The sequence below is a fragment of the Aedes albopictus genome, chromosome 1 (genome assembly GCF_035046485.1).
Source record: "Aedes albopictus strain Foshan chromosome 1, AalbF5, whole genome shotgun sequence".
NCBI classification, from domain to species: Eukaryota; Metazoa; Arthropoda; class Insecta; order Diptera; family Culicidae; genus Aedes; species Aedes albopictus.
The window spans coordinates 233,875,123-233,899,911 of NC_085136.1; the positions used below are offsets into that span (position 1 = coordinate 233,875,123).

At 39.7% G+C, this 24,789-nt stretch overlaps 1 protein-coding gene across 1 annotated transcript in view; it reads right to left on the reverse strand.

Moving 5' to 3' along the window:
* Positions 1-818: 818 nt before the first annotated feature.
* LOC109425278 (uncharacterized) overlaps positions 819-24,789 on the reverse strand; it is a gene marked incomplete at its 5' end in the record, with an annotated part of 121,694 nt that continues 97,723 nt past the window's right edge. The window contains 3 exon segments of the mRNA XM_062846431.1: positions 819-1,659; positions 17,531-17,623; positions 17,694-17,953. Of these exon segments, the coding sequence (XP_062702415.1) occupies positions 1,552-1,659; positions 17,531-17,623; positions 17,694-17,953 (461 nt within the window).

Sequence of the window (24,789 nt, forward strand, 5' to 3'; positions counted from 1 at the left end):
AATCTATGCGAACCACCACCGAGTGTACAGTATATGGCATACATAGCAGTACAATGATAGGACACAGCTGCCGATTATTACGTGCTAATGAACTTCTTGAGAACATCAATTTGGGTTGTTCATGGGGAGCCGGAAGGCCAGGGAGATTTCTCTCAGAATAACTAAACCATGTATGTATGTGTATGTTTTTGATTATCATAACTGTTTCTTCAGTCGAAGCTTACTTCCAATATAAAACAGATTGGCAAGACTCTCTCTCCTTCGTCGCGTGCTTAAGATGCTAAATTAAACTTGCATAATTCAACTACACATGTGTGGTGTATGAGAGTTGGATGGAATAAGTAGAATGTGCTAGGCGTGTATATTTAATCTTTGAAGATTGGAATGAGTAGTATGTGTTGAGCGTGTACGTTCAATCTGATGATTATGAAAAGCCCTTTAGTTTGACAGCTACTTGTGCGTTGCAGAATCCTTCCAGGAGAATCGACTGAACTGTGCATGAATGAGAAGACATGTGGAAAATGGGAAAGAGGAAAAGAGAAAGTTCGATCGAGCGCGAGAGGCCGATCTTGGGGTTGAAAAAATCGTCCTTCAGTCTGACAAATAATTTTGAGACGAACAGTTCAGCCAAGAGTGTGCGCGTTTTGAACTTGGCAGGATCGTTTACCACATATATATGGCATACATAGCAGTACAATGATAGGACACAGCTGCCGATTATTACGTGCTAATGAACTTCTTGAGAACATCAATTTGGGTTGTTCATGGGGAGCCGGAAGGCCAGGGAGATTTCTCTCAGAATAACTAAACCATGTATGTATGTGTATGTTTTTGATTATCATAACTGTTTCTTCAGTCGAAGCTTACTTCCAATATAAAACAGATTGGCAAGACTCTCTCTCCTTCGTCGCGTGCTTAAGATGCTAAATTAAACTTGCATAATTCAACTACACATGTATAATACAATCTTGTCTTGTTCGATGTAGCGTTCCTACAAAGAGTTAAAGAGTTCAGGTTTCACATGTTTCATCATCTCACTATCATTGTGATGTCGTTTACTGTACAGTTTACTTTCTCAGATATGGTCTGTTATTGGAATGATATTGCCTAAAAGTTTAATTTTAACGAGAGTGGAAGACTCCTTTCCCTAGTCTAAATTCGATTCACCAAATCAGATTGTCGTGATACGCTTAAAATTTCGATTTCACAATTTTGGGCTTGTATCGTTCCTTAACCTTAAGAGTGCAGCATAATACAATACCAATACCGATGCGTTTGTGATGTGTTTTGGTGAGGATAACTTTGCGTCGGCACTTGTCACTTGGTTGTCTTTCCAACTAAAAAACGTAATAAGTTATACACTAAGCTACAGATTCCTTACGTAACAAATAATACGAGCAATTAATTACGGCTAATGCTTTACAACGAATCCAATTCCACTTTATAGCAGTTTCTGTTTCCGTCTTTTTTTTGTCAGAAAAACAGTTTGGTTCCAGTCTCGTGTTCAATGCAGCATCTTTTAAATATAAACAACAACGTTTGCCAGCCGTTTCAACAGGTCAAGCACATCAGCCGCTTCCAGAGGGGTCGCTTCCGGTTGAACTCCCGTGCCTGCAGGACGTCCCAGATGGCCGTGTCGAACGTTTCCTTAATCCGTTCCTGGAATAAATAGAAAATGTGGGAGAGTTAGATTTCATGCTTGTTAAAATTATAATATTAACATTTTTATTTTGTTCTCGTTAGCGCTGACAATAAAGACTGTTTGGCAGGGTTTTCTATTTTCAGATCGACTGCGAATGGCAGGACATGCCAGCCGTTCAATTAATAATTATGGAAAAGCTCAGAGAACAACAAAAACTAAGTTGAAGAGAGGCAGACCAAGTTCCAGTGGTAGCAGAATTCGAAGATGCCTCATTCTTGTTTTCGATCGAATATACTTTCGAACGAAAATCGTTCGCATTCCCGTTTACGCCAGCAAAATCAAATGGTCTACTGATTCGATCGAACCAAAAACGTTCGAAAGTCGATACGTCCGTAAACAAGAATGAGGGTGCATGTCACATTTGGAAGGTTCTTATTCATAAATACTCTTTGAGATTTAGGTATGTCCGTGATTTTTTCTGAAATACAAAGAGAAATCTAACAATATTTAAGGATTCTTGTAGCACAGAATAAGTGTTTGAAGTGTGAAGATGACTCTAGAATAAACAGAAAGTTTGATTTGACAAAAGCTTTCATGTTTCGACAGTTTAAACATCAACACTATTCGCATGTTGTGTCCGATTACTTCGGTTTCCGAAGTAAAACAAACAAATCAAATCAATCGGGTCGACGGCACATGTAGTTTTTTTTTGTGCATGAAGAAACCGATGAAATCCTACCAATCTGCGTTACCAGAAACGTCGACCGAAAGCAAATAACCGTTTCGCAGGTTCGTGACCAGCGTCATTTCCAGAGACTGACAGTGCCCTCGTTTCTCCTCCTCCTTCAGTCCAAAAAAGTTGTTTACTCACTCTTCAGCAATTTTATTTATGTTCTCGACAAACCGAGAAAGTGGTTCTCTCCTCCCGGTGGTTAAGATTAGCTGTCACCTTCCTGTCGTGACCTTGTCAATCGGAGTCTGAGTGATGGGGATTTAAGGGGAAATGCGTTATTACGGTTAAACGCGCGTATACTAGCGCTAGTATAGGTTTTCTGAAGGAATCCATGGAGAAATTTCTGTAGGGATTCAGAAAGACTTTCTGAAGCACTGTAGATATTTCTGAGGAAAAAATCTCAAAATAATATTTATTGGAATTCCTGGAAGAGTTTCACTAAGAATCCTTGGAAGAATTTCTGAAGAAACTGTTGGAGGAAATTGTAGAAAAATCTTTGGAAGATTTTAGAAGGTATTCCTGGCTGAATAAATTCGTGGAAGATTTTATGAAACAATTCCTGGAGAATTTCTGTTGCTGTGTACTTTCAGAATGCAAATATCAAATGCAGTAAGATTTTCTAACAAGTAACCCGATGTCAGCGGGAGCTTTTCTAGGATTGGTGATATTGATTATGGTTGCTAAGTTGCATTTGGTAACATAGTGTTACCGCGTTTGAAGTGCATTTGAGAACCATTTATCTTTAAATCTTGTACGCACACGGCAATAAAGAAACCCATGAAGCATTTCAGGCAAGAATTCAAGGAAAGTATTCTGGAAAGAAATTTCTGGAGGAGTCCAAATATAGTGGAATTTCTAAAGGAAATTTTTCAGGAAATTTCCAAAGTAATTCCTGGAAGAATTTATAAAGGAAACTTTACAGGCTTCTTGTACTTAACCCTAAAAGGGATACCTGGGGTCCATTGGACCCCAGGCGCCTTTCAGAGCTCGTCTTTAATGAAACACACTCAGCGAGGTGACGAAACTGAGGCCATGAAGGTATCCCTTTTAGGGTTAATTTCTTAACGGATTTTCTGAATCTTCTGACAGTGGCACGGTCAGTCACCATCACCAGCATAACGCAGACGGTGTGTACCACAAATGAGCTTTCTCCAACGTGTTGTATAACAAGTAGGAATTCCTCGATTATTTTTGAAGGAAAATTTGAGAAACTATTCTGATTTTTTGACGAAGTTGCTAGAAGCATTTCTAAGGAAGACCATAGAAAGTTTTCTAATAGGAGATTTCTTGAAGAAATTTATGAACGAATCTCTGAAAGAATGATTAAAAGCTACTCTGCCGAAATGTCTTAAGGAATCCCTGGAGAAATTTTTGAAGAAATTCGTGGATTTTTTAAACGAATCCAAGTAGCAATTCAAGAAGCAATCCCAGGAAGATTTTCTTCAAGAGTTCTTGATGAAATTTGTAGTTCTCTGAAGGAATCTTTGGAAGAATTTCCATAGATTTGAAATTAAAAAAAAAATGCTGGCTGAACTTGACAAGGAATCCTTGGAAGAAATTTTTAAAAGAATATTTAGAAGAATTTCTGAGGACTTCTTGGAAGAATTTCTGAACATTTCTCAAAAGAATTCATTTAGAAAATGCTGAAGTAATCCTTAGAGAAATCATTGAAGAAAATTTCCAAATGAATCATTGGTTTTTTAAGACTCCATGAAAGAATTCCAACAGGAATCCTACGACAAATTTCTGAAGTAACCCCTGGAGGCGTTCCTGTAGGGTTTTCCAGAAGATTCTCTGAAAAAAAACTTCGGAAGCAATTTTGAAGGAATTTCTGAAGAAATCTTGGAAATAATCCTTGGAGAAATTTCTGAATAAATTACCTAGATAAATTACTGAAGAAATTTGAGGAACTCCATATATAATCCTTGGAAAAAAAATCTGCTCAAATTCATGAAGAAACTTCTTTGGAGGAAATTGTTGGAGGAATCCATTTAAAATTTTAAAAGAGAGATAATGGAGATATTTCTGGAAGAATCATTTGAGGAATTTCTGAAGGAATTCCTAGAAAAAATTGTTAAATAATTCCCGGATAATTTGTTGAGTAACATCTGGAAGATTTTCTGAATGGACGTTTTTAGAAACCCTGGAGAAGTATTTGAAATAAAAAAATGTGAAAAAAAAACTTGATGGAGATTACTTGATCTACCAAATTATAAAAAAATATGGAAGAAATTCTAAATTAATCCTTAATTTAAAAAAAATCTCAGGACTTATTTCTGAAAAAAAGATTTCTGTAAAAAATACTCGAAAATATCCCTTAAAAATTTCTTTCTGTTGAGGAATCTTGATGGAATCCCAGGAAGATAGGTGATTTTATGATATTCAGGAAGTTTTTTTTAACATGTATGAAAGAGCAAAGACAGTTAGAAATAAGATTTTTTTTCACATTTTCATGATATTGTGGAGTTTCGGAAGGAATCACCCCTCACGTGCAGCACACTCAACTTACCCAGGCTGACGTCGGTTCACAAGTGGCAAGAGTAAAGCGGTTGGATGTCATCTGGAGTGGTTGCTATGCAAGCAGGGATACAAGCATTGCCCGCTTGACAGTTCATACCACAGCCAAATGCACCATAGCGCCTGCTGTGGTTAATCTCAGTACAACATCTCTATGCAGTAAATCATATATCTAACAGATATCTTTCAGGTGGTTCTCATTCATTTAGAGAGCTTTCTGTATGGCGGGCAATAAAATTTCATAGAGATTTGCCGGAAACATAGGGTCTTGAAGCATTTGAGTAGGGAGGGGAGGGGGGAAGTAGGGTCACTATTTCGGTTACTTGCAGCTAGCTATATCTCAGTAAATTTTTAACCAAATTACATTACGATTGGATACGTACAGTTTCTAGTAATGTACAAAAGTTCAAGTCAATTGGTTTGCGATTGACTGAGTTATAGCGCAAAGTGCCCAAAATAAGCATCTCCGCCCAAATGGTATCAGACGCAATGAGGGCGCAATAAATGAGGAAACAAAATCTAAACTGTGATTCATCGTTCAATTGCGGAGGAACAATTTTGTTAGGTGTAGTAATAGAGACAGAGAAGAGAATGATTGAAGCGAAAAACATGCGCCTTCTGATTGGCCGACTCAGTGGAAAGCTAGAATGAACAACAAAAGCGAACATACAAAAAGAGCTGCGCATCGTGGATTCAATTCAGTTGATAGACGATAGTGGATACGAACGGACGCACCAAAAAGGCAGCAGCAATGGCATTTGCAGTACACAGCAGTCCACCACAGAGAGGTTTTAAAGAGTTTCCTCTCTGCGGTCGGTGTTGTGGCTGTAAGAATAGCCGCAGCGGTCACGACAATTGGCACAGTAGAGTCTCCCTAATACTTGTAAGTATAAATGCATCAAAAAAAGCATACTGGCGAGTAAAAGGACAGTTTTGCGCTAGTAGAAAAATAGCAGTCTGGCGGAAGGACAGACTTGCTGGAAATTAAAGCAAACTGGCGAGAGAAAGGACAGTTTTGCTTCTGTTGAAAACAAGCAGTCTGGCGGAAGGACAGACTTGCTGGAACTTGAAGCAAACTGGCGAGTTGTTATGCTCGTAAAAACTTGCGAAATTGAAAACTAGAGAGTAGGGGTGAGAGTGAGAGGGAATGTAGTAATAGAGACAGAGAAGAGAATGGTTGAAGCGAAAAACATGCGCCTTCTGATTGGCCGACTCAGTGGAAAGCTAGAATGAACAACAAAAGCGAACATACAAAAAGAGCTGCGCATCGTGAACTGTTGAAAACAAGCAGTCTGACGGAAGGACAGACTTGCTGGAAATTAAAGCAAACTGGCGAGAGAAAGGACAGTTTTGCTTCTGTCGAAAAGAAGCAGTCTGGCGGAAGGACAGACTTGCTGGAAGTTAAAGCAAACTGGCGAGTAAAAGGGCAGTTTTACGCTAGTAGAAAAATAGCAGTCTGGCGGAAGGACAGACTTGCTGGAAATTAAAGCAAACTGGCGAGAGAAAGGACAGTTTTGCTTCTGTTGAAAACAAGCAGTCTGGCGGAAGGACAGACATGCTGGAAATTAAAGCAAACTGGCGAGAGAAAGGACAGTTTTGCTTCTGTCGAAAAGAAGCAGTCTGGCGGAAGGACAGACTTGCTGGAAGTTAAAGCAAACTGGCGAGTAAAAGGGCAGTTTTACGCTAGTAGAAAAATAGCAGTCTGGCGGAAGGACAGACTTGCTGGAAATTAAAGCAAACTGGCGAGAGAAAGGACAGTTTTGCTTCTGTTGAAAACAAGCAGTCTGGCGGAAGGACAGACATGCTGGAAATTAAAGCAAACTGGCGAGAGAAAGGACAGTTTTGCTTCTGTTGAAAAGAAGCAGTCTGGCGGAAGGACAGACTTGCTGAAAATTAAAGCAAACTGGCGAGAGAAAGGACAGTTTTGCTTCTGTTGAAAAGAAGCAGTCTGGCGGAAGAACAGACTTGCTGGAAGTTAAAGCAAACTGGCGAGAGAAAGGACAGTTTTGCTTCTGTTGAAAACAAGCAGTCTGGCGGAAGGACAGACTTGCTGGAAAGTAAAGCAAACTGGCGAGAGAAAGGACAGTTTTGCTTCTGTCGAAAAGAAGCAGTCTGGCGGAAGGACAGACTTACTGGAAGTTAAAGCAAACTGGCGAATGGAAGGACAGTTTTGCTTCTGTTGAAAACAAGCAGTCTGGCGGAAGGACAGACTTGCTGGAAATTAAAGCAAACTGGCGAGTAAAAGGATAGTTTTGCGCTAGTAGTAAAAAGCAGTCTAGCGGAAGGACAGACTTGCTGGAACTTGAAGCAAACTGGCGAGTTGTTATGCTCGTAAAAACTTGCGAAATTGAAAACTAGAGAGTAGGGGTGAGAGGGAATGTAGTAATAGAGACAGAGAAGAGAATGATTGAAGCGAAAAACATGCGCCTTCTGATTGGCCGACTCAGTGGAAAGCTAGAATGAACAACAAAAGCGAACATACAAAAAGAGCTGCGCATCGTGGATTCAATTCAGTTGATAGACGATAGTGGATACGAACGGACGCACCAAAAAGGCAGCAGCAATGGCATTTGCAGTACACAGCAGTCCACCACAGAGAGGTTTTAAAGAGTTTCCTCTCTGCGGTCGGTGTTGTGGCTGAAGAATAGCCGCAGCGGTCACGACATTAGGTTTCTTTTTAATGTGGGCGCAAATATCGAAAAACTCAGTAAGACTATCCCCACCAGTGCGTTGTAAGTCGGTGAGTAGTAGAGATACCGGTTTTATTTCTGATACTCGCTCGTTTTCGCACCACGTGTCCACATCATTGTTGATAAAATACTACCTTATCTCTCAAGCGGTGGTGGTTAATAGTAGTAGTACTTCATATCGTACACAGAGCCCATGGAGAGTCAATTTTTCGGTAGTATGGAATTTATAGATCGTTGAACATGAATTCCTTAAGACTTGCTCTTGTTCCTGTCAGTGACATAACGTCTCCACTGGGACAAAGCCTGCTTCTCAGCTTCTTAATATGAGAACTTTAACAGTTATTCACTGAGAGCATCCTCTGCAAATGACCATTCAGTTTGTATATATTGTATAGAGTGGCATGCACGAAGGTACTCAATGCCCAAGGAAGTTCCTCCATGCACAGTTCGATTTTTTTGATTCCATGACGACGGAATGCACAGGATATCGCAGACAGGAACTGGCACATGCTCGGAATTCGGAATGAAGACAATATACGAAAGATGAAACTGTGCAATTGTATGACGATAATGTGCAGAAAAGTCTTTATCCGGATTCGTAGTTCAAAAGACGTTTCCGCATATGTCGGAGTTTGTTTTTGTGCATTGTGAAGGAGATGGACCGCTCAGAGGCCGAATACAAACTGGGTTTACCTAAAGAAACCCTGAAAAAAAAATTCATATTAAATCCCGAACAAGCTGAAGGGAGTTCTAAAGGAGTTCACAAAGGGAGTTTTCGAGGAGAAATCTCTGAAAGATCTCCTGTAAGAACCACTAAAAAATGCTGGGATAATCCCTGAAGGACCTTGAATCACTGAAGAAATTTTAGAAGAAACCGCATAAAGAACCCCTGGAGGAATCCTGTTGAAACTCCTATAGAAATCACAAAAGAAAGTTCATCCAGTGATTCGGTCGAACTTATTGGAATAATTTCTGGAGGAGTCCCTCAAGACATTCCAGAACAATCCCTCAGGGAAATCCAGGCGAAATCCCACAAAGAAATACAGAAGGAATCCCTGAAGAAGCTCAAACAAAAACATACAATGGAGTTTCAGGAGAAATCACTTCAACAATTCCTGGAGAAATCCCTGAATGAATGCCAGGAAAAATCCGTGAAGGGATTCCTGAAGGAATTCCCGCAAAATTCCTGAAAGAATTCTGGCAGACAACACTGAAGAAGTTCTTGGATTTATCCCTGAAGAAATTCCTGGAGAAATTTCTCTAGGAACTCCAACAGTAATTGCTCAATGAATTCCAGAAATCTGGAAGGAAATTTTAGAGGAATCCGTAAAATTACTGCCAGGGATGGAAAATGATGAAGATTGCAGCTGAGCAGACACAAATCAAAACAAACCTACTCGTGAACAACAGAGGCCCGAGAATACTCACACTTCTTTATTCGTGAGTTAACGAAGCTGGCATACATTCGCCTGTGATTCGCGAAGCTTCTCTTGCATTTCGACGAAAAACGCATTTTTACAACTGGCAGTGTTGCTTTTCAGGAACAATGAATCATAAAGCATTAGGGTGCCTGTACCAGTTATCGCACTACCTAAGGAAAACTACTTCTACAAAAATAAGAAGAAGACCGACGAATGTGATCGATACGTCAAACGATAGATTTGTTCTCATACTTAAGGGCCTGTCCATAAACTACGGTGACTCGAAGGGGGGGGGGGGGGGGGGGGTGGTGAGGGGGAGGGTGGATTTTGGCCAAAGTCTACGCTCCATACAAATTTCGAAAATTTTGTATGAACAAAAGTCTACGAGGGGGGAGGGGGGAAGGGTCTGAGATATCTAAAAATGAGTCTACGTAGTTTATGGACAGGCCCAAAATCTGAGCCAAGCCCACTTTTACTATTTATTACGGCGTGTGCCAATGATAGGAACCCTGTACCAGTTATGGACATATTTGTTAATTTCGGTTCCACTTCGCACTATTTACATGCATTCCTTATGGGATTTGCCATAACTGGTACACTATGGCGAAATAACGTGCAAAGAAGCCTAAATTTCAAGGAATTTTTTTTTTCTATCATAATTTGAGCAAAATGGGAAGTTTGAATGAGTGCTACCATCTTTTATGAACGTGATCTTTCATTCACATATTTTTTCTTGTTGATTTGCATCGGTAAATGTTGAAAATCAACTATGGCGAACTTGAGGTACGATAGCCATAACTAGTACACTGAGCCTAGTTTAGGATGCATAATAGAGTGGGTCAACGTTGTATGGAGAAACTTTAAATTTGATCGTATCAACCCGGAACAAAGCTTTTTCAACCTATATTACCGTCCAAAATAACTGTGCAAAACTTGGGAGCGATTGGTTGCGTCCCCGTATTCCGCATTGCGATTGAAATTTGTATAGTAATTAGTATGGGAAAACGTACTTTTTTGCATTTTACTCATAAGTTGAGTTCTTTTGTCCAATACCATGTAGCTAATGACGAGTATAGCCTAGGATATGCCGAAGACCTCAAAGAGATCCGACACTTGTGAAAAAAGTTATTCGCCTGGAAACTTAGGCCAAAAATTGAGATTTTATTATTGATGTTATTCCTTTACATGTTAAACGTTAAGCACCACCGGGCAATCTGTACGTTATAACTTTTTTCACAAATGTCGGATCACTTTGCAGTCTTCGGCAAAGTTTTTCGGTATATCCTAGGCTATACTTTGACGTCATTAGTTAGATTGTTTTAGACAAAAAAAACAATTTATTGGATAAATGCAAAAAAGCACGATTTCCCATACTAAATTCCATACAAAATTCAATCGCAATGCGGAATACGTGGAAGCAACCAATCACTCCCAAATTTTGCACAGTTGTTTTGGACGCTAAAATGAATCGAAAAAGCTTTGTTCCGAAAAATCGACTTTGTTGACCCAGTCTAATGCATAATCACAGGATTTGCTATTATAATCACACTTGAATGCACTTCCCGCACCTACACTAGTTCTTCACGAATAAAAACTCATGATTGTTTTTGTTTTGCTTCTTCCCGGGCAGATGAGAATATCTTAATCATATCTTAAATCGAACAATTTTTGCTGTCATAGCTCGATGTGATTTTGATGTGCTTTTGCACGAAACGGAACACATACACATACACCAATAGAGATGGCTCAATGTTAGTGAAATACTGTAACCGTTCGGTTCCAATTTCAACTTGAAAGCTCCACCTCAAGTAGTTTTTCCTAATTAGAGCTTATCAAAAGGCATACCAGAACAATCACACTCACTGGTTGACACGTCGTGAGTGTAATAGAGGTAATAAACTATAGAGGAAGAATGTTGCTGGCGTCGCTGCCTCAACATCTCTTGCTGGCGGAGATAGGCCGGGATATAAGTGTCAAAGCGAAAAAGTATGCAGTTTGACAGATAGATACCCGACATGTTTGCGAACGAGAACAAAGGGAACAGCAGCGACATTCGTCCTCTATAGTTTCTTAACTCTATTGTGCGTGTTCCTCATTGATGCCATGCCAAGTCAGACAAGATACGAGAGAGTTCGATCAGTTTGAGCTTGGGCAAAATACTTACACAGCTCTGTTGATGCCTTGCTCGCCCACAGATGCTGCTGCGTGCAACAGGATGCGCAAGCATGAAGCGCCAGAACATAGAGGCCATTTCGCATTCTTATGCTGAATGGCATTCTATAAAAAAAAGCAAATTAGGTTCAAAAATTTCTATTTTTGTACAAATTGTAATCCCCGTAAGAAGTTGTAGTACGCGCGCGTGTAAATAGTAAAATTAAATGTAAGAAATGTGTAATAATTGTTTTTCGTTGGTGAAATCGACACTGATTTTTCATTTGGGCCTAACTGACATTTTCGAGTTCTCTTCATCGATCCTCTCTTTGTGTTATCACAGAATTTGTATTGAGTTTTCCAAAGATTTTTTGGTTGAAATGCGAAGAAGACGACTACATTTTGCAAAAAGAATAATGATTTTGTTTGTTTTGATCAAGTTATTAGCGAAAGAGAGAGTCGACGAAGAGAAATCGATCAAGTCAGTTAGGCCCAAATGAAAAATCATTGTCGAAATTTCCTAAAACTTTAGTGCTGTTTGTTTTCTTAAATTATAAATTTTGTTAAAAGTTACAAACAAAAACGTTAGTAAAACGTTAGTTAAATGTGATATACTAAATTGTCGTCAATATTATACCCTCTTTGAATGAGTGTAATCAGTTTCGTACCTTTTAATTCCGCCCTTTGTTGCTTATCCTTTGACAGATACGCGTATTTCGACTACCACTTGTAATCTTCCTCAGTGTCAGTTATCCACTTATCCAGTTATCCAGTGGATAACTGACACTGAGGAATATTACAAGTGGTAGTCGAAATACGCGTATCTGTCAAAGGATAAGCAACATAGGGCGGAATTAAAAGGTACGAAACTGATTACACTCATTCAAAGAGGGTATTCTGCTTAGAGGGTTCGAAAAGTCGGTACAAGGTCAATATTCTGTTAGTACGGTTAGTTGCGTGAGTGCCTAAAATGTAACCTAAAACTAATGTTATTCAATTAAATTATAGTAAAATGCAATGAAGAAGTGCCACATACAAAAAATTGCAACAAACGAGTTAAACGAGCACATAAAAAGCATAAGAAAAAAGGTAATCATAGTGACAAGTAAAAGTTAGAGGTTAGGTGTGATGTTGCAAAGTGTTGATGAACGGTGTTCAGGTCCACGTCAAGGGACCTTTTTCTTTCTATCTTTTATCAAGTTCACCGACAGTGCGGTGCCGAAAGTGTGTTTCCCGCGGCGATCAAGAGAGCATACGTTGCTCCGGTTAAGCTGGTCCCGTCGATATGGCCGTCCGATAATTATCGGCGTTGATGCCATTCCGCCATTGTCTCCGACCACGGTGAGTAGTTCTATCACCATCGCCTGTCTAAATTCCGACCACCTTTAGAAGGCCGAACACCAGAATACTCTCCCCCCTCCTTTGTTATATGTTTGCTTATCCTTCACATTCAACCTTTTTGAGGAGAGCCTTCCTAAATGTTGCTCCTGCTCGGATGAATCATCCTCTAGGCCTAGGGGAACTGCGACCATAACGCCCATAGGAGGCAAGTTGCGCCACCCCTGTTTTAGGCGAACCACGTTATTTTCAGTACTTTTTTAAATTGAAATCGCTAAAATAAGAATAACAATGCTTCTTTACATTTGAGTTTACATATTTTTACTAGAAAAATTGTATAAAACCTTCGAAAAAAGATTTTGGTTACTTTTGATGTAATTTTAGCCTGTCAAATGTTTGCATTATGTTACATCATTTAAAAGATTTTTTTCCTCGCTATCTCCACAAACTATTTTGCACACTCCTATCATTTGTGTACCAAGCGGAAAAAGTATCGAATTTGATCCTTCCAGCTTTCTTACAAGGGTCCAAACTTCTGAGGCATGTATGGGGTAAAAGGCCCACCCCTAGTTATTTACATTAAAATAGCCATTTAGATCCAAATTCTGGCACAAATTATGTTGAACACAAGTTGGAACCAAGCAACAGCACATTTTTACTATAAATAAGTTCACTAATCACACAGCCATGCGTCATTTTGTAGTAATTACACTAGTTTACAGCATTTTTGAACTCGGTAAGCTGATGATCGTTTTTGGTGTAGAATCATGCCCTGAGTTCGAAAACGCGAAGGAAAAAAAAAAAATCAGTAGAGCGGAAATTTTTTCGACTTTCCATATAAGGTTGATGATTTGAAATCGATTTTTGTTTTATTTTTAAGCAAAGTCGCTCACTTCACACATCTCATTCTCCGTAATCAATGCTCCGATTGAGCTGAATTTTTTACTGTAGTTCGCCTACATATGATATGTTAAATTAACGTTGAGAAAGAATTTTTAAATTGTTTTTTTTTTCTTTTTGAAAAAAATACATTTCTTCATATATTTTTGGAAAAATTGCTAAAATTTAAGGAGATTGTCCCCAAAACTCGCCAATATCTTGAATTTCATCAGCCTGACGCAAAACCTGCATTAAGATGATCGAATTGTATTATATTCAGCTTTTAATTTATAAAAAAAGATTTAAATTTGGTTGAACAAAACGCAAGATTTTTGAATTTTATTAAATTCCATATTTTAAAAAGTTGTAAAACTCGATATTAAGCTAATACTCAAAAACTGTTCTACTTTAAATTTTTTGAAGCACGGTTTCGAAATCAGCGCTAAATTATGCTTCAAAAATTTTGGTCTTTGACGAAGTTCACGACTTTCGTTTTATTTTGTAAACTAGTGTTATTGATAAAGCAGCTCACTATGACGTTTACATGGAATTGACCCATAATTACAGGTGATCCATAATTATGTAATGACTGTATACCATTCACGAACAATAACAGTTGACAATAAACCAGGCGGGCAAGTATATGTACATAATTTGGCATCCTGGCGTTAGCTATGGCTAGTGGCGCGTTTTACCCGCATTAAAACAAAAATTCTGAAAATCAAACTTTTTTTCAGTTTTGAATTTTTTAGTAGTAAAGCATAATACCGGTACATGGTTTCTTCCATTTGGAAGAAAACATGTTGGTGCTTCATGTTAGTGCCAAAAAATGTGTATTATGAAGTGTTTCGTGGTTAAAATTGGACTCTTCCTTAACGTGGGCGTCTTACCCCCAGTTCCCCTATCTGAGTATTGGGTGAATTGAATTCCATAAACGACCCTGAAGATCCCCATCCCACTGAGTCAGCAAGTTTCAATGCCATGTGCCCCTTTCTGAGCTGTGGAATCGAAGAACCTCATGCTTTTATTCCCATGATATTCACAAAGTGAACCACAGTTGAGTGATGAACATCATTGCCTGTGAATGCTAAGGTCGTAGATTCGATACTGGATGTTGGCATTAAAAAAAAAAAGGTCGACAAAACTTGTCTGATATTGTTTTGATCTTGTAATATCTTAACGAGCTATTATTAAGCAATCCACTATACTAAATTTTGCTATTATTTTTAATCTTTTACCCCTTATGTCAATCAAACTAATATCAGATTTTGTTCTTCAGTAATTCCATCTGTAATAGCTGAATATGCTATTCATTAGATTTTTCCACTTACTCACGAAGCAGGCGGGTGCGAATAAACTCATACACTGTTTACTTTCGGAATCGTTAGTAAGTCTTGTGTTGGCTTTTCACTCGCGAATTGCTTCATGATGAGAGCAATTCCATCACTGGATCCATCAATCCTTGATGAAATTCTTAGAGGAATCGCTTATAGAATTCTTATGGAAAACTCTGAAGGAACTTCTGGAAATCTATGAAAAAAATCCTAAAGAGGGAATCGCGCTACTTGGGCGGTGGCTTCTATATTCGTCTGTTTTCCACTATAATTCAGTCAAATTTGAACCAATTGACACAACTTTTGGAATGTGGTGAGATAGGTATAGTATCTACCCGTATACAACATTTAAAGTCAATTTGTTCAAAATTGACTGAGTTATAGTGGAAAACAGACGAATATAGAAGCCACCGCCCAAGTGGCGCGATACCCGATGTCCCTTAAAAATTCTCGAATCCCTGCCGAAAATCCTGGAGAAATCCCTGAGAAAAAATCTATGAAAAAAAAATCAAAATGAACTTCCTGGATGAATACCATGGAATCCGTGGAGAAATTAAAGAAAATAATCCTGTAAACATTTCTGAAGGATCTTCTACACTAATCTTTGAATAACCTCCAGAAGAAATAGCTGACGAACATTTTAGAGGAATAACCTTGGGAATAACTGTAGAAATTTCTGAATGAACCCCTCTCAGTCAACCAGTGATCGTATAAGATGTTGAATAGGATATTAAAGTGGAGGCGATATGCGTACATTTTACATGCGCCTAAATGGAGGCATGCACGCATATGGCCTCCACTTTATCATCTTATGCAACATCTTATACGATTACTGCTTGTCTGGGCTGAATACATTCCCGGAGGAATTGCTCTAGAATTCCTCGAACAATCCCTAAAAACTAAAGATTTTTCTGTGGGGATTTCTGAACGAACTCCTGGAGAACTCTCTGACGCAGCTATGGAAAGAATCCCTGGAAGAACTGGTTAATAAACATCTGAGAACTCCGAAAGAACTAGCTTAAGGAAACTTAGAAGATATTCCTTTAAAATTTCCTTAATAATCATGGAGGAAACATTGAAGAAATTTCTGGAGAAATCCTGAGGGAGTTCCTGGAGAAATCTCTGAAGGAGTTTTAGGAAAAATCCCTTAAAGAATTCTTGGAGGAATCTTTCGTGTAATTCTTAGAGAAACTCTTCGGCAATTTCAGGTGAAATCGCTAATGAAATTCCCAGAGGAATCACCGAATCATCTCTGAGAGAGTTCCTGGAGAAATCACAGAAGAAGTTCCTGAAGACTTTTTCGTCAAAAAAAGAACTTATTTACCTTGTTCCTATTCAAAATAGCTTCATAACTTTCCAACCAAGGCTCCACAAAAATGTTAAAACAAAAAATTTACGGGAAGTCCTATTGGCAATCGATTGTTTGGAAGCAATGATTTCAGCTAAGTGAGAAATACATTGCAAAATCCTAAAAAAAATAAGGCGAAACTAACTTTTTTTTAAACAAATAAAAATCTAAACTCATCTCTAGACATCCATGAACTAGATGAGGTATTGCAGACTACATCACAAATTGGACTATCACACTTTTTTTGGAACGCCTAAAAAGTGTGATAAAAGTGCACATTTGCCTCGGATCGTCTCGACGTCTTCGGTGCACTTATTCCTCTATTTACAAGGAATAAGTGCACCGAAGACCTCAACTCGATCCGACGTGGCCCTGCGCTGCAATCACACTTTGAAGGTGTGTGCACACTATTGTGTCAGTCCAATTTGGGGTGCAGTCAGCAATAAGAAGTTTGAGATCATTGCGACGCTTAGAAGTTCCTGGTATGAAATTACAGTGTAGTATTGCGCGCAAACCCCAAAATTTTATTCCCACCTTTGGGTTTCCGCGCCCAAGACCCAGCGCCAGATTCGGCGACAAAGAAAACTGACAGCAGTCGCCGGACAGTTGGGAATCCTGATATATGACGGCGGCCGCCTGGTAGTCATGGGAGTGGATTGTTGTCACGCAAATAGATCTTTTCGCTGAAAATGCATGTGTATTGAGTTATTGTTGACAGATTTTCTGCAGTGTTAGTGTGAAATTCAGCGATTTTCTGTATCGCGTAAGCCTTCGCTGGAAGAAAACGTCATGTTGTTCAGCGAAGCAAGGAAATTTTTCAGTGAAAAAGCAATACCCAAATGATCAATTTCACCCCGCTGATCAATTTGACCCCGGTTTACGGTAACTTAGAGTAACCTCAATGACATTACTGACTGAGCAGAAAAAAAAACGCCTTTCTTTAGGTAATGCGTTTGTCCCTGTTGTTTCCTACCGTGAACTCCCCTCCATGTCAATTCACAGACTCTTTCGTGCCAGTTCAAGTTCGCGGACGGTCGCGCAGTTTTTTTTTCTTTTTCAACTAAGCTTTGCAGTAGGTATGATGAATCATCCATCCCGCGTTCGCATCTAGGTATACCGGTTGTTTACAGAGCGCGGAGGCTTTCGTCAAACTCTTCACAGATTTAACAGACAAGATTAATCTTGCGGTTGTTGACGGAGGAATAAGATGCTATCTCACAATAACCAGCGCTTAACAACAACAACGTTCAGGAAGAACATCTTTATCATTTTGAAGGCAGTGGAACTGCGCAATCGACAGCTACAGAGTGCGAGTCTCAAATTTATGAAGTTTCAAGTTTCCCTTGGTTGTGCATGACGATTAATAACTACTGGAGACTTTTTGTTAGGTGATTTAGAACATCGTTTTTAAAATTTTTCGAACAAGTGCCATTGTGTTTTCACTATTTAATTGAAACTACGTCAAAAGGGTTCTTACCTTCCTATGTGAGGACGTTTCGATGTATTTGGCTCCAATCTTTCGGGCAAAGTCCCACGCAGCCGACACTGGAATGGGTTTCTCTCCTTGTATCTGAAATTGGTTTCAAAGCCCATTTTAGAGGGAGACTGTCCATCAATTCGAGCAACCTTCCGCCTTTTACCTGTAGCTTAAGTGCCGTGCTCCGGTCGTTCCGCAGATCGGATTGGGTTCCCACCAGGACTACGGCGCCGCGCAGTTTCGACACCTCCGGGGCCCACTTGGACGCTAGCGAGCGGAACGATTCCGGCTGCACGACGGAGAAACACAGCAGGAACACATCGGTACCGGGGTAGCACAGCTGCCGCAGCGGGTCGAGGGCGTCCTGACCGGCGGTGTCGCACAGGGTCACACAGATGGGCCGGCCATCCACGCTGACGTCCACTGGAAGAGAGAAAGAGTGTAGAGAATGTTATGAATTAATTTTTAATCGAAAATCGTAGAAAAATGCTGATTTATTAAATATGTTCAAACTAAACATTTAATAAATATTCAAAGTTTTAGCGAACTCTTCCACTAGCCCTAAGTAAACATCACTACAGTAAGGATCCAATTATGAAACTTGTCGATCTCATCTGAAATTGATGCTTTCACAGCCCCCTATATGCTAATCAGCTAACACCAAACACACAGAAAATTTTAAATCTCAATCACCCAAAATCCCATATCTAAACATCGTCATTTTACAGCTGCCTTCGAAAACATATCCCCACACTACGGCGGCATATTCCCATAAGGTCATCGCAGAGCGTCAACAATTTGCATATTCATTGACACCCAGGGCTTATCTCATAAACAGGGAGGAAAAAGCTTTTTAGCTCCATTGAAATCTCAATCCCTCGGTAATACACCTATCCCAACGGAGACAAGGTCGGAAATCAGAAACAGTTTAATCTCCTAACGACCCATCTCCTTCCATCTCCGCCCGTCCTGCTGTGACCGGACTGTGTAGATATCGATCCAACGGCTATGGTCCGACCCTCGCCCTCAGGCCGTACCTAGAACCGCAGAAAAACCATAACATCTCAGTTTTGTGATAATTACTCGCCGGGGCCGTTTACAATCTGTGTGTGAGCAGGGCGAACCGTCCATTGATTGGAGAGCTTCTCGTCTCCCGCCGCAGTGCCTCGACCCAATAATGGGTCGATCGGAATGGAACTTGGCGGAGAATATGTTTATCGAATCGGTACTTCATTAAAGCCATCATCCATATGCATGAGTAGGATTATCCCCTCCAGCCAGCCAGCCAGCCAGTCAGCCAGTAGGACGACACAGCTCTAGAGGACTATGCTTTGCTCGAATAGGCTACGCTGCTGGTGGAGACCCCTCTCGTTGATGGCGATAGCTTCGGTTGTTGAGTATATTATTTCCATAAACGACTTTAGAGCTGGCGTCCGGCAACAACAACAACAACAATCGATGACACCGGTTGACCCCCTTGGGAGAGGGGTATATGAGCCATCGCTTCGGCATCATCATGATCATCGGTCCCGTATGATTTTCTAAGCCCGATTGAAAAAAAAAATGCTTCGTTTCAATTCATAGAATTATACAATAATAAAGTGGTTACATATTGGTTGTTCGTATAGCAGTTTTGATTGTTTTCATAAAATTGGTTTTGTGGAAATTGGAGCCAAGATCCCTTACCTAACCGTCATACGATGGTTTGATGGCTATCAAAGATATTCAAGAGACTTTCTAATCGGGACTCTCAATCGGAAAGCAAACATTCACCCAGCAGGAGATTCAGCTTAACACAGGGGAAGAGTCGAGGCGAGCTGATGGCTTGGAAAATGTCCGTATAATTAAGATATAAACTCGAAATCGCTTGCTTGGTGATGGTAATGGCACTTGTGTGGTCATTTGACAGCCCTGGCAGACGATGGTGTTATTTCGAATCAAGTTAAAGGTCATTTTACGATCCATCGGGCATTTCAAACCACGCCCACGATGCATCGAACTTCATTGAAGCCTCTTGAATAATGCCATGTGAGAAATTCCCAAAGGCATCCCGAGATAAGTACACGAATGATCCGCAAGAGAAATCGCTTAAAGCAGAGGTTCCCAAACTTTTTGCTATTGCGGCACCTATTGACATATTCAAAAATTTCGCGGTGCACATACATCTTTTAACAGAGAATTTTCATTATTTTCGAACAATGTTCAATTCAAACATTTAAATGCAAAATTGTGAAGAACTTTCAGTACCATTTTTTCTTTAAAATCCAATTAAAACTGGGTCGAAACGTGTTTTCAATAAAAAAAATGCTTTAAAATTTCATCAATATTTGTTGGATTCAAAATGGCATATTTATTTTTTGAACAAGGTAAACCAACATGTCAAAAATTTCTCTAGATAAAGCGAGCTGCTGATGCCTTATAATTCAAGAAAAAAAAAAACAATAAAACTGTTGCAATACTTAAATCAGTAACAAATTTTGAAAACGACGTATAATCAATGGTGTAGCATTGATTATACGTCGTTTTCAAAATTTGTTACTGAAATGCTTCCGGGTACATTTAAATGATTTCACAGAATTTTATAAAAAGCTTAGATTTTTGTTGGAATTGCAAAATTTTCAAAAACGGTTTGTTAAGAAGGTAGTGTGATTAATTTCAGTAAACTTAAGTACACAAATATAATGTTCAGAACAAGGCTGATGATGGATCATTCATTTGCATACGTTTAATCATGTTGTCTTGAGAAAAGCTTGAAGGTCTATCCTTTACATAAGTTTTGGATGACTATTTCGTCCAACAATTGAAAAAGAAGTGCCTTTGATGCAAAAACTTTATAAAAAATGCTTGAATGTCAAAAACTACTTTCCTTTTTCATAATTTTCCATTAAATACAAGGTATTTGGATAACATAGCTCCAATAACATTTTTTTTGAGATGTGATCTACTTGCACATAACCGAAAATTTTCAGAAGTATTCTGTGATAGTGACGTAAGCAAAAAATGTCGTCCCAAAAAGCAGAATACAACATAAAGACCAGGAGACTGACGGAAATTATTGTGGAAAGAACTGTAATAGGATTTTTGAAATATTTACTTTCAGTTACAAGCTGTTGGTAGAATCGAAAACTGAACTGGAATATAGGAAATCCAATCATCTATTTTTGAATCATAACCAAGAATTTCTCAAAACTCCGAGAATTTGAAAATTTGATAAAAATCAAATGTTTTAAGAGGATACCAAAATTCCAAGAATATTCGAAGGTTCCCGAGCAGAAGGGCATACCTTACAAATACCATGCGAAGAGCAACAGGTGCTCTAATACCTAAAATTGTTATTGCTGCGTTAATCTACGAAATGTTATGAGAACACCACAATAACAGTTGGAGGTGTTTGAGCAGAGATTGGTATTGATGTAGTATTTGTTGGTTTAGCAGTGAAAATAACCTAAGAACAAGATTTACTATTACATCAAGAAGTCATCGAAAAAATGAAACATTTAATAACAAGAAATGTTATTAGTTTGTTATTCAATAACTTTGGGATAACAAATACAGCACTTGAAGGTTTAGGTATGCATTCAATATTGAAATAACAAGACTTGTTATTTTCTAGGTGTTATTTATACAAAATTTTGGTATTCATTTTTGTTATTTTGCCTCTTATTACCACCTGATAAAGGGCATATCAAGGTATGGTAGTATTTAAAATAAATACCTTGATATGTTATTATCTTGTTATTTTCTTCTGCTCGGGTTGGTATAATTTTTGGCAAAATTTCTGCACGGCATTCGGCACTTCGAAGATTCATCAAATAAAAAAAATACGTTCCAACATTGAATTATATTGTTTTGGCTCAAAACCCTGCGGCACACCAGCGAAATGCTCACGGCGTACCAAGGCGCCGCGGCGCACAGTTTGGGAAGCACTGGCTAAAAAATTGCGGGAGGAATCCTGAGAGAAATTCTTGAAGGAATTCCCAAAAAATCTGAGAGTACTTCCAAAGATAATCTCAAAAGGAGTCCTTTTGAGTATCCTTGAGAATTCGTGGGTGAGATGATTACAGGAGCAACCCGTGCACTTTGGCAAAACATTTTCATGGTTTTCTTCGACCAGCATAAATTTAAAGTACACAAATTGCTCCACATTCACATCTCAGCACCTCAGGGCATGCAAGGACATCGTAGCGGCTGTTCGAGTCCGTATGAAGTTGATCATCAATATTAACTTCTTTTCTCGATCAGCCTAGATAGCTGTGTAGTGTCGGTAGCGATTGTCTCAATTAGCTAAGAATAACACTACGGACCGCCTGTTCCGGTGGTAAGAATCCACCAACAGGTGACCCCTAATTCATGGTGTGATGCGGCTTTATGCTTACCGTGCCTAGGAATGAATGGCTAGGGGGGTCTAATAAAAACCTAACCGCTAACGGAGCCTGTGGAGTACCAGGGCGCCCTCCACAGTATGTAGCCCTTACTGCGCTAACCGGAGCAATGGTGCAGTGGACCTTGTGTTTCTCCGAGACAATTAGCTGCCCTTCTTTAGTTTCACTTGAGGCTAAATAAGGGCGGGATTATGAAGATGTTGTTAATTAGTTTAAATTTTCACCTATATGGTTTCGCATTATGCGATTAACACAGTGTATTCTGTGTATCCTCGCCTTTGGCGTTTTCCAATCGATACCGATTTGGTTTTATTGTTGCTGTTCTTTGTTGTGCTGTTGTTGCGAAGAGTTTAATCTTACCTAGTTTGGGTAGTGGCTACGGTTAAGATAGCTCAGATCAATCTTCAGCATAAAAGAACAGCAACGATCAATCTTTGCAGACTTATGCAAAATGGTACAGCCCAAGTGGCCTTGGTACAAGAACCTTACTTTCGTAAGGGAAATTTCTATCTAGGAAACCTTGTGAACCCGGTGTTTGCCACTTTCAGTAAACATGAAATGGCAAACTCGCGTGTCATGCCTCGAGCCTGTGTGCTTGTCAACAACGCAATAGTTGCTACACTCATCTCTGAACTAACCACCAGAGATGTATGTGCTATCACAATTGATGTATCTGTTGGAAACCTCAGCAGGAAATACGTCTATTGTTCTGTGTATTTACCGCATGATGAACCATCCCCTACGGATGCTTTCAAACAAGTCATCGCATACTGCACTTCAAAAGGCCTTCCGCTAATTGTTGGCAGTGATGCTAATGCTCACCATATCATCTGGGGCAGCTCAGACATTAACTTGAGAGGCTCCAGTTTGATGGAGTACTTAAGTAGTACAGATCTTGCATTACTTTACATAGGCAACCGCCCAACCTTCATGGTATCTGCTAGAGAGGAAGTGTTAGATATAACGCTTTGCTCTAGCAGAATAAGTCACGAGCTGACCAATTGGCATACATGCCATACACATGTGTCCAATTGGCATACACATGTGTCAGATGAAGAATCTTTATCTGACCATCGCTACATCTTTTTTGAACATTTAAATGTTACTTCGTAAACATTGCGTTTCAGGAATCCTCGGTCAACAAACTGGGATCTCTATACTGATTTGGTTGCAGCCAAATTTCATGGATATTCGCCATCCATTGACACTCCAAGTGATTTAGATGATGCCGTTGATACTACAACGACTTTCATCATGGAAGCTTTTGAAGAAGCATGCCCTCTACGGTCTGTGAAGATCACAAGAGGAACCCCTTGGTGGAACTCTGATCTGGCGAAACTCAGGAAACAATGTAGAAAGAGTTGGAACAGACGACGTTCGGCTGGTTCGGAGGCTTTCAGGTCGGCTCGCAAGGCCTACAGGAAAGCTCTCCGGTCTGCTGAACGATCCGGCTGGAAAAACCTTTGTACAAATGTTTCCAGCTTGAGTGAAGTCAGTCGGTTAAACAAAATCCTTGCGAAATCTAAGGATTTCCGGGTGAACGAACTTCGTTTGCCAAATGGCGATCTGACTTCTTCTGATGAGGAAGTTCTGGAATGCTTATTCAGCACACACTTCCCTGGATGTGTGGATATTACATCTTCGGATGATCCTGATGTCTTTTCTTGTAGTTATGATTCTTTAGCTTCGGCTCGGAGTATTGTAATTATAGAATCGATTGAGTGGGCTCTTAATAGCTTTGCTCCTTTCAAATCTCCTGGGGCAGATGGGATTTATCCTATTTTGCTTCAGAAGGGATTTGATTATTTCAAACATGTTTTGAAAAAACTACTTGTTTGCAGTTTTGCTACAGGGTATATTCCCAAATCCTGGAGGGATATTACTGTAAAGTTTATTCCGAAAGTGGGTCGTGCGTCGTATGAAGAAGCAAAGAGTTTCAGACCTATCAGTTTGACCTCTTTTCTTCTGAAATGCTTAGAACGCATTGTGGATCATCACATCCGTGATGTTCATCTGGCCAACGTGCCTCTTCATGTGAACCAACATGCCTACCAATCTGGTAAGTCCACTGTGACTCTTTTACACAAGGTTGTTTACGATATCGAGAAAGCGTTCGCTCAAAAACAAACTTGTTTGGGTGTTTTCTTAGATATCGAGGGTGCCTTTGACAACGTGCCTTTCGATGCCATATTGGAAGCCGCACGGAGTCATGGTATATCTCCAATGATTTCCAATTGGATTCACCAAATGCTCAAAAACCGATATCTCTTCTCGACATTGCGTCTAGCAGGGATTAGGAAATTGAGTGTTTGTGGATGCCCCCAAGGGGGAGTCTTATCACCGCTTTTGTGGAATCTCGTAGCAGATACGCTATTGAGGCAACTCAATAATAGCGGTTTTCCTACTTATGGTTTTGCCGACGACTACCTAACATTGTTAGTTGGTATGTGCATCAGCACCCTTTTCGACCTGATGCACAACGCCCTTCAGGTAGTTGAGGGTTGGTGTCGCCAATATGGCCTTTCGGTTAATCCGAGTAAAACATCTATTGTTCTTTTCACGGAAAGGCGAAACCGTAATGGCGTTCGACCTTTGCGTCTCTTTGATTCTGAAATCGATGTGACTGAACAGGTAAAGTACGTTGGAGTCATTCTTGATTCCAAGCTTTCCTGGACACCTCACATTGAGTTCAGAATCAAGAAAGCTTGTATGGCCTTCGGGCAATGCCGGCGTACTTTTGGTACAACTTGGGGTCTAAAACCCAAGTATATCAAATGGATTTACACAACTGTGGTTCTGCCAATATTGGCTTATGGGTGTCTTGTGTGGTGGCAAAAGGGTGAAGTGAGAACGGTCCAATCAAAATTAGGTCATCTT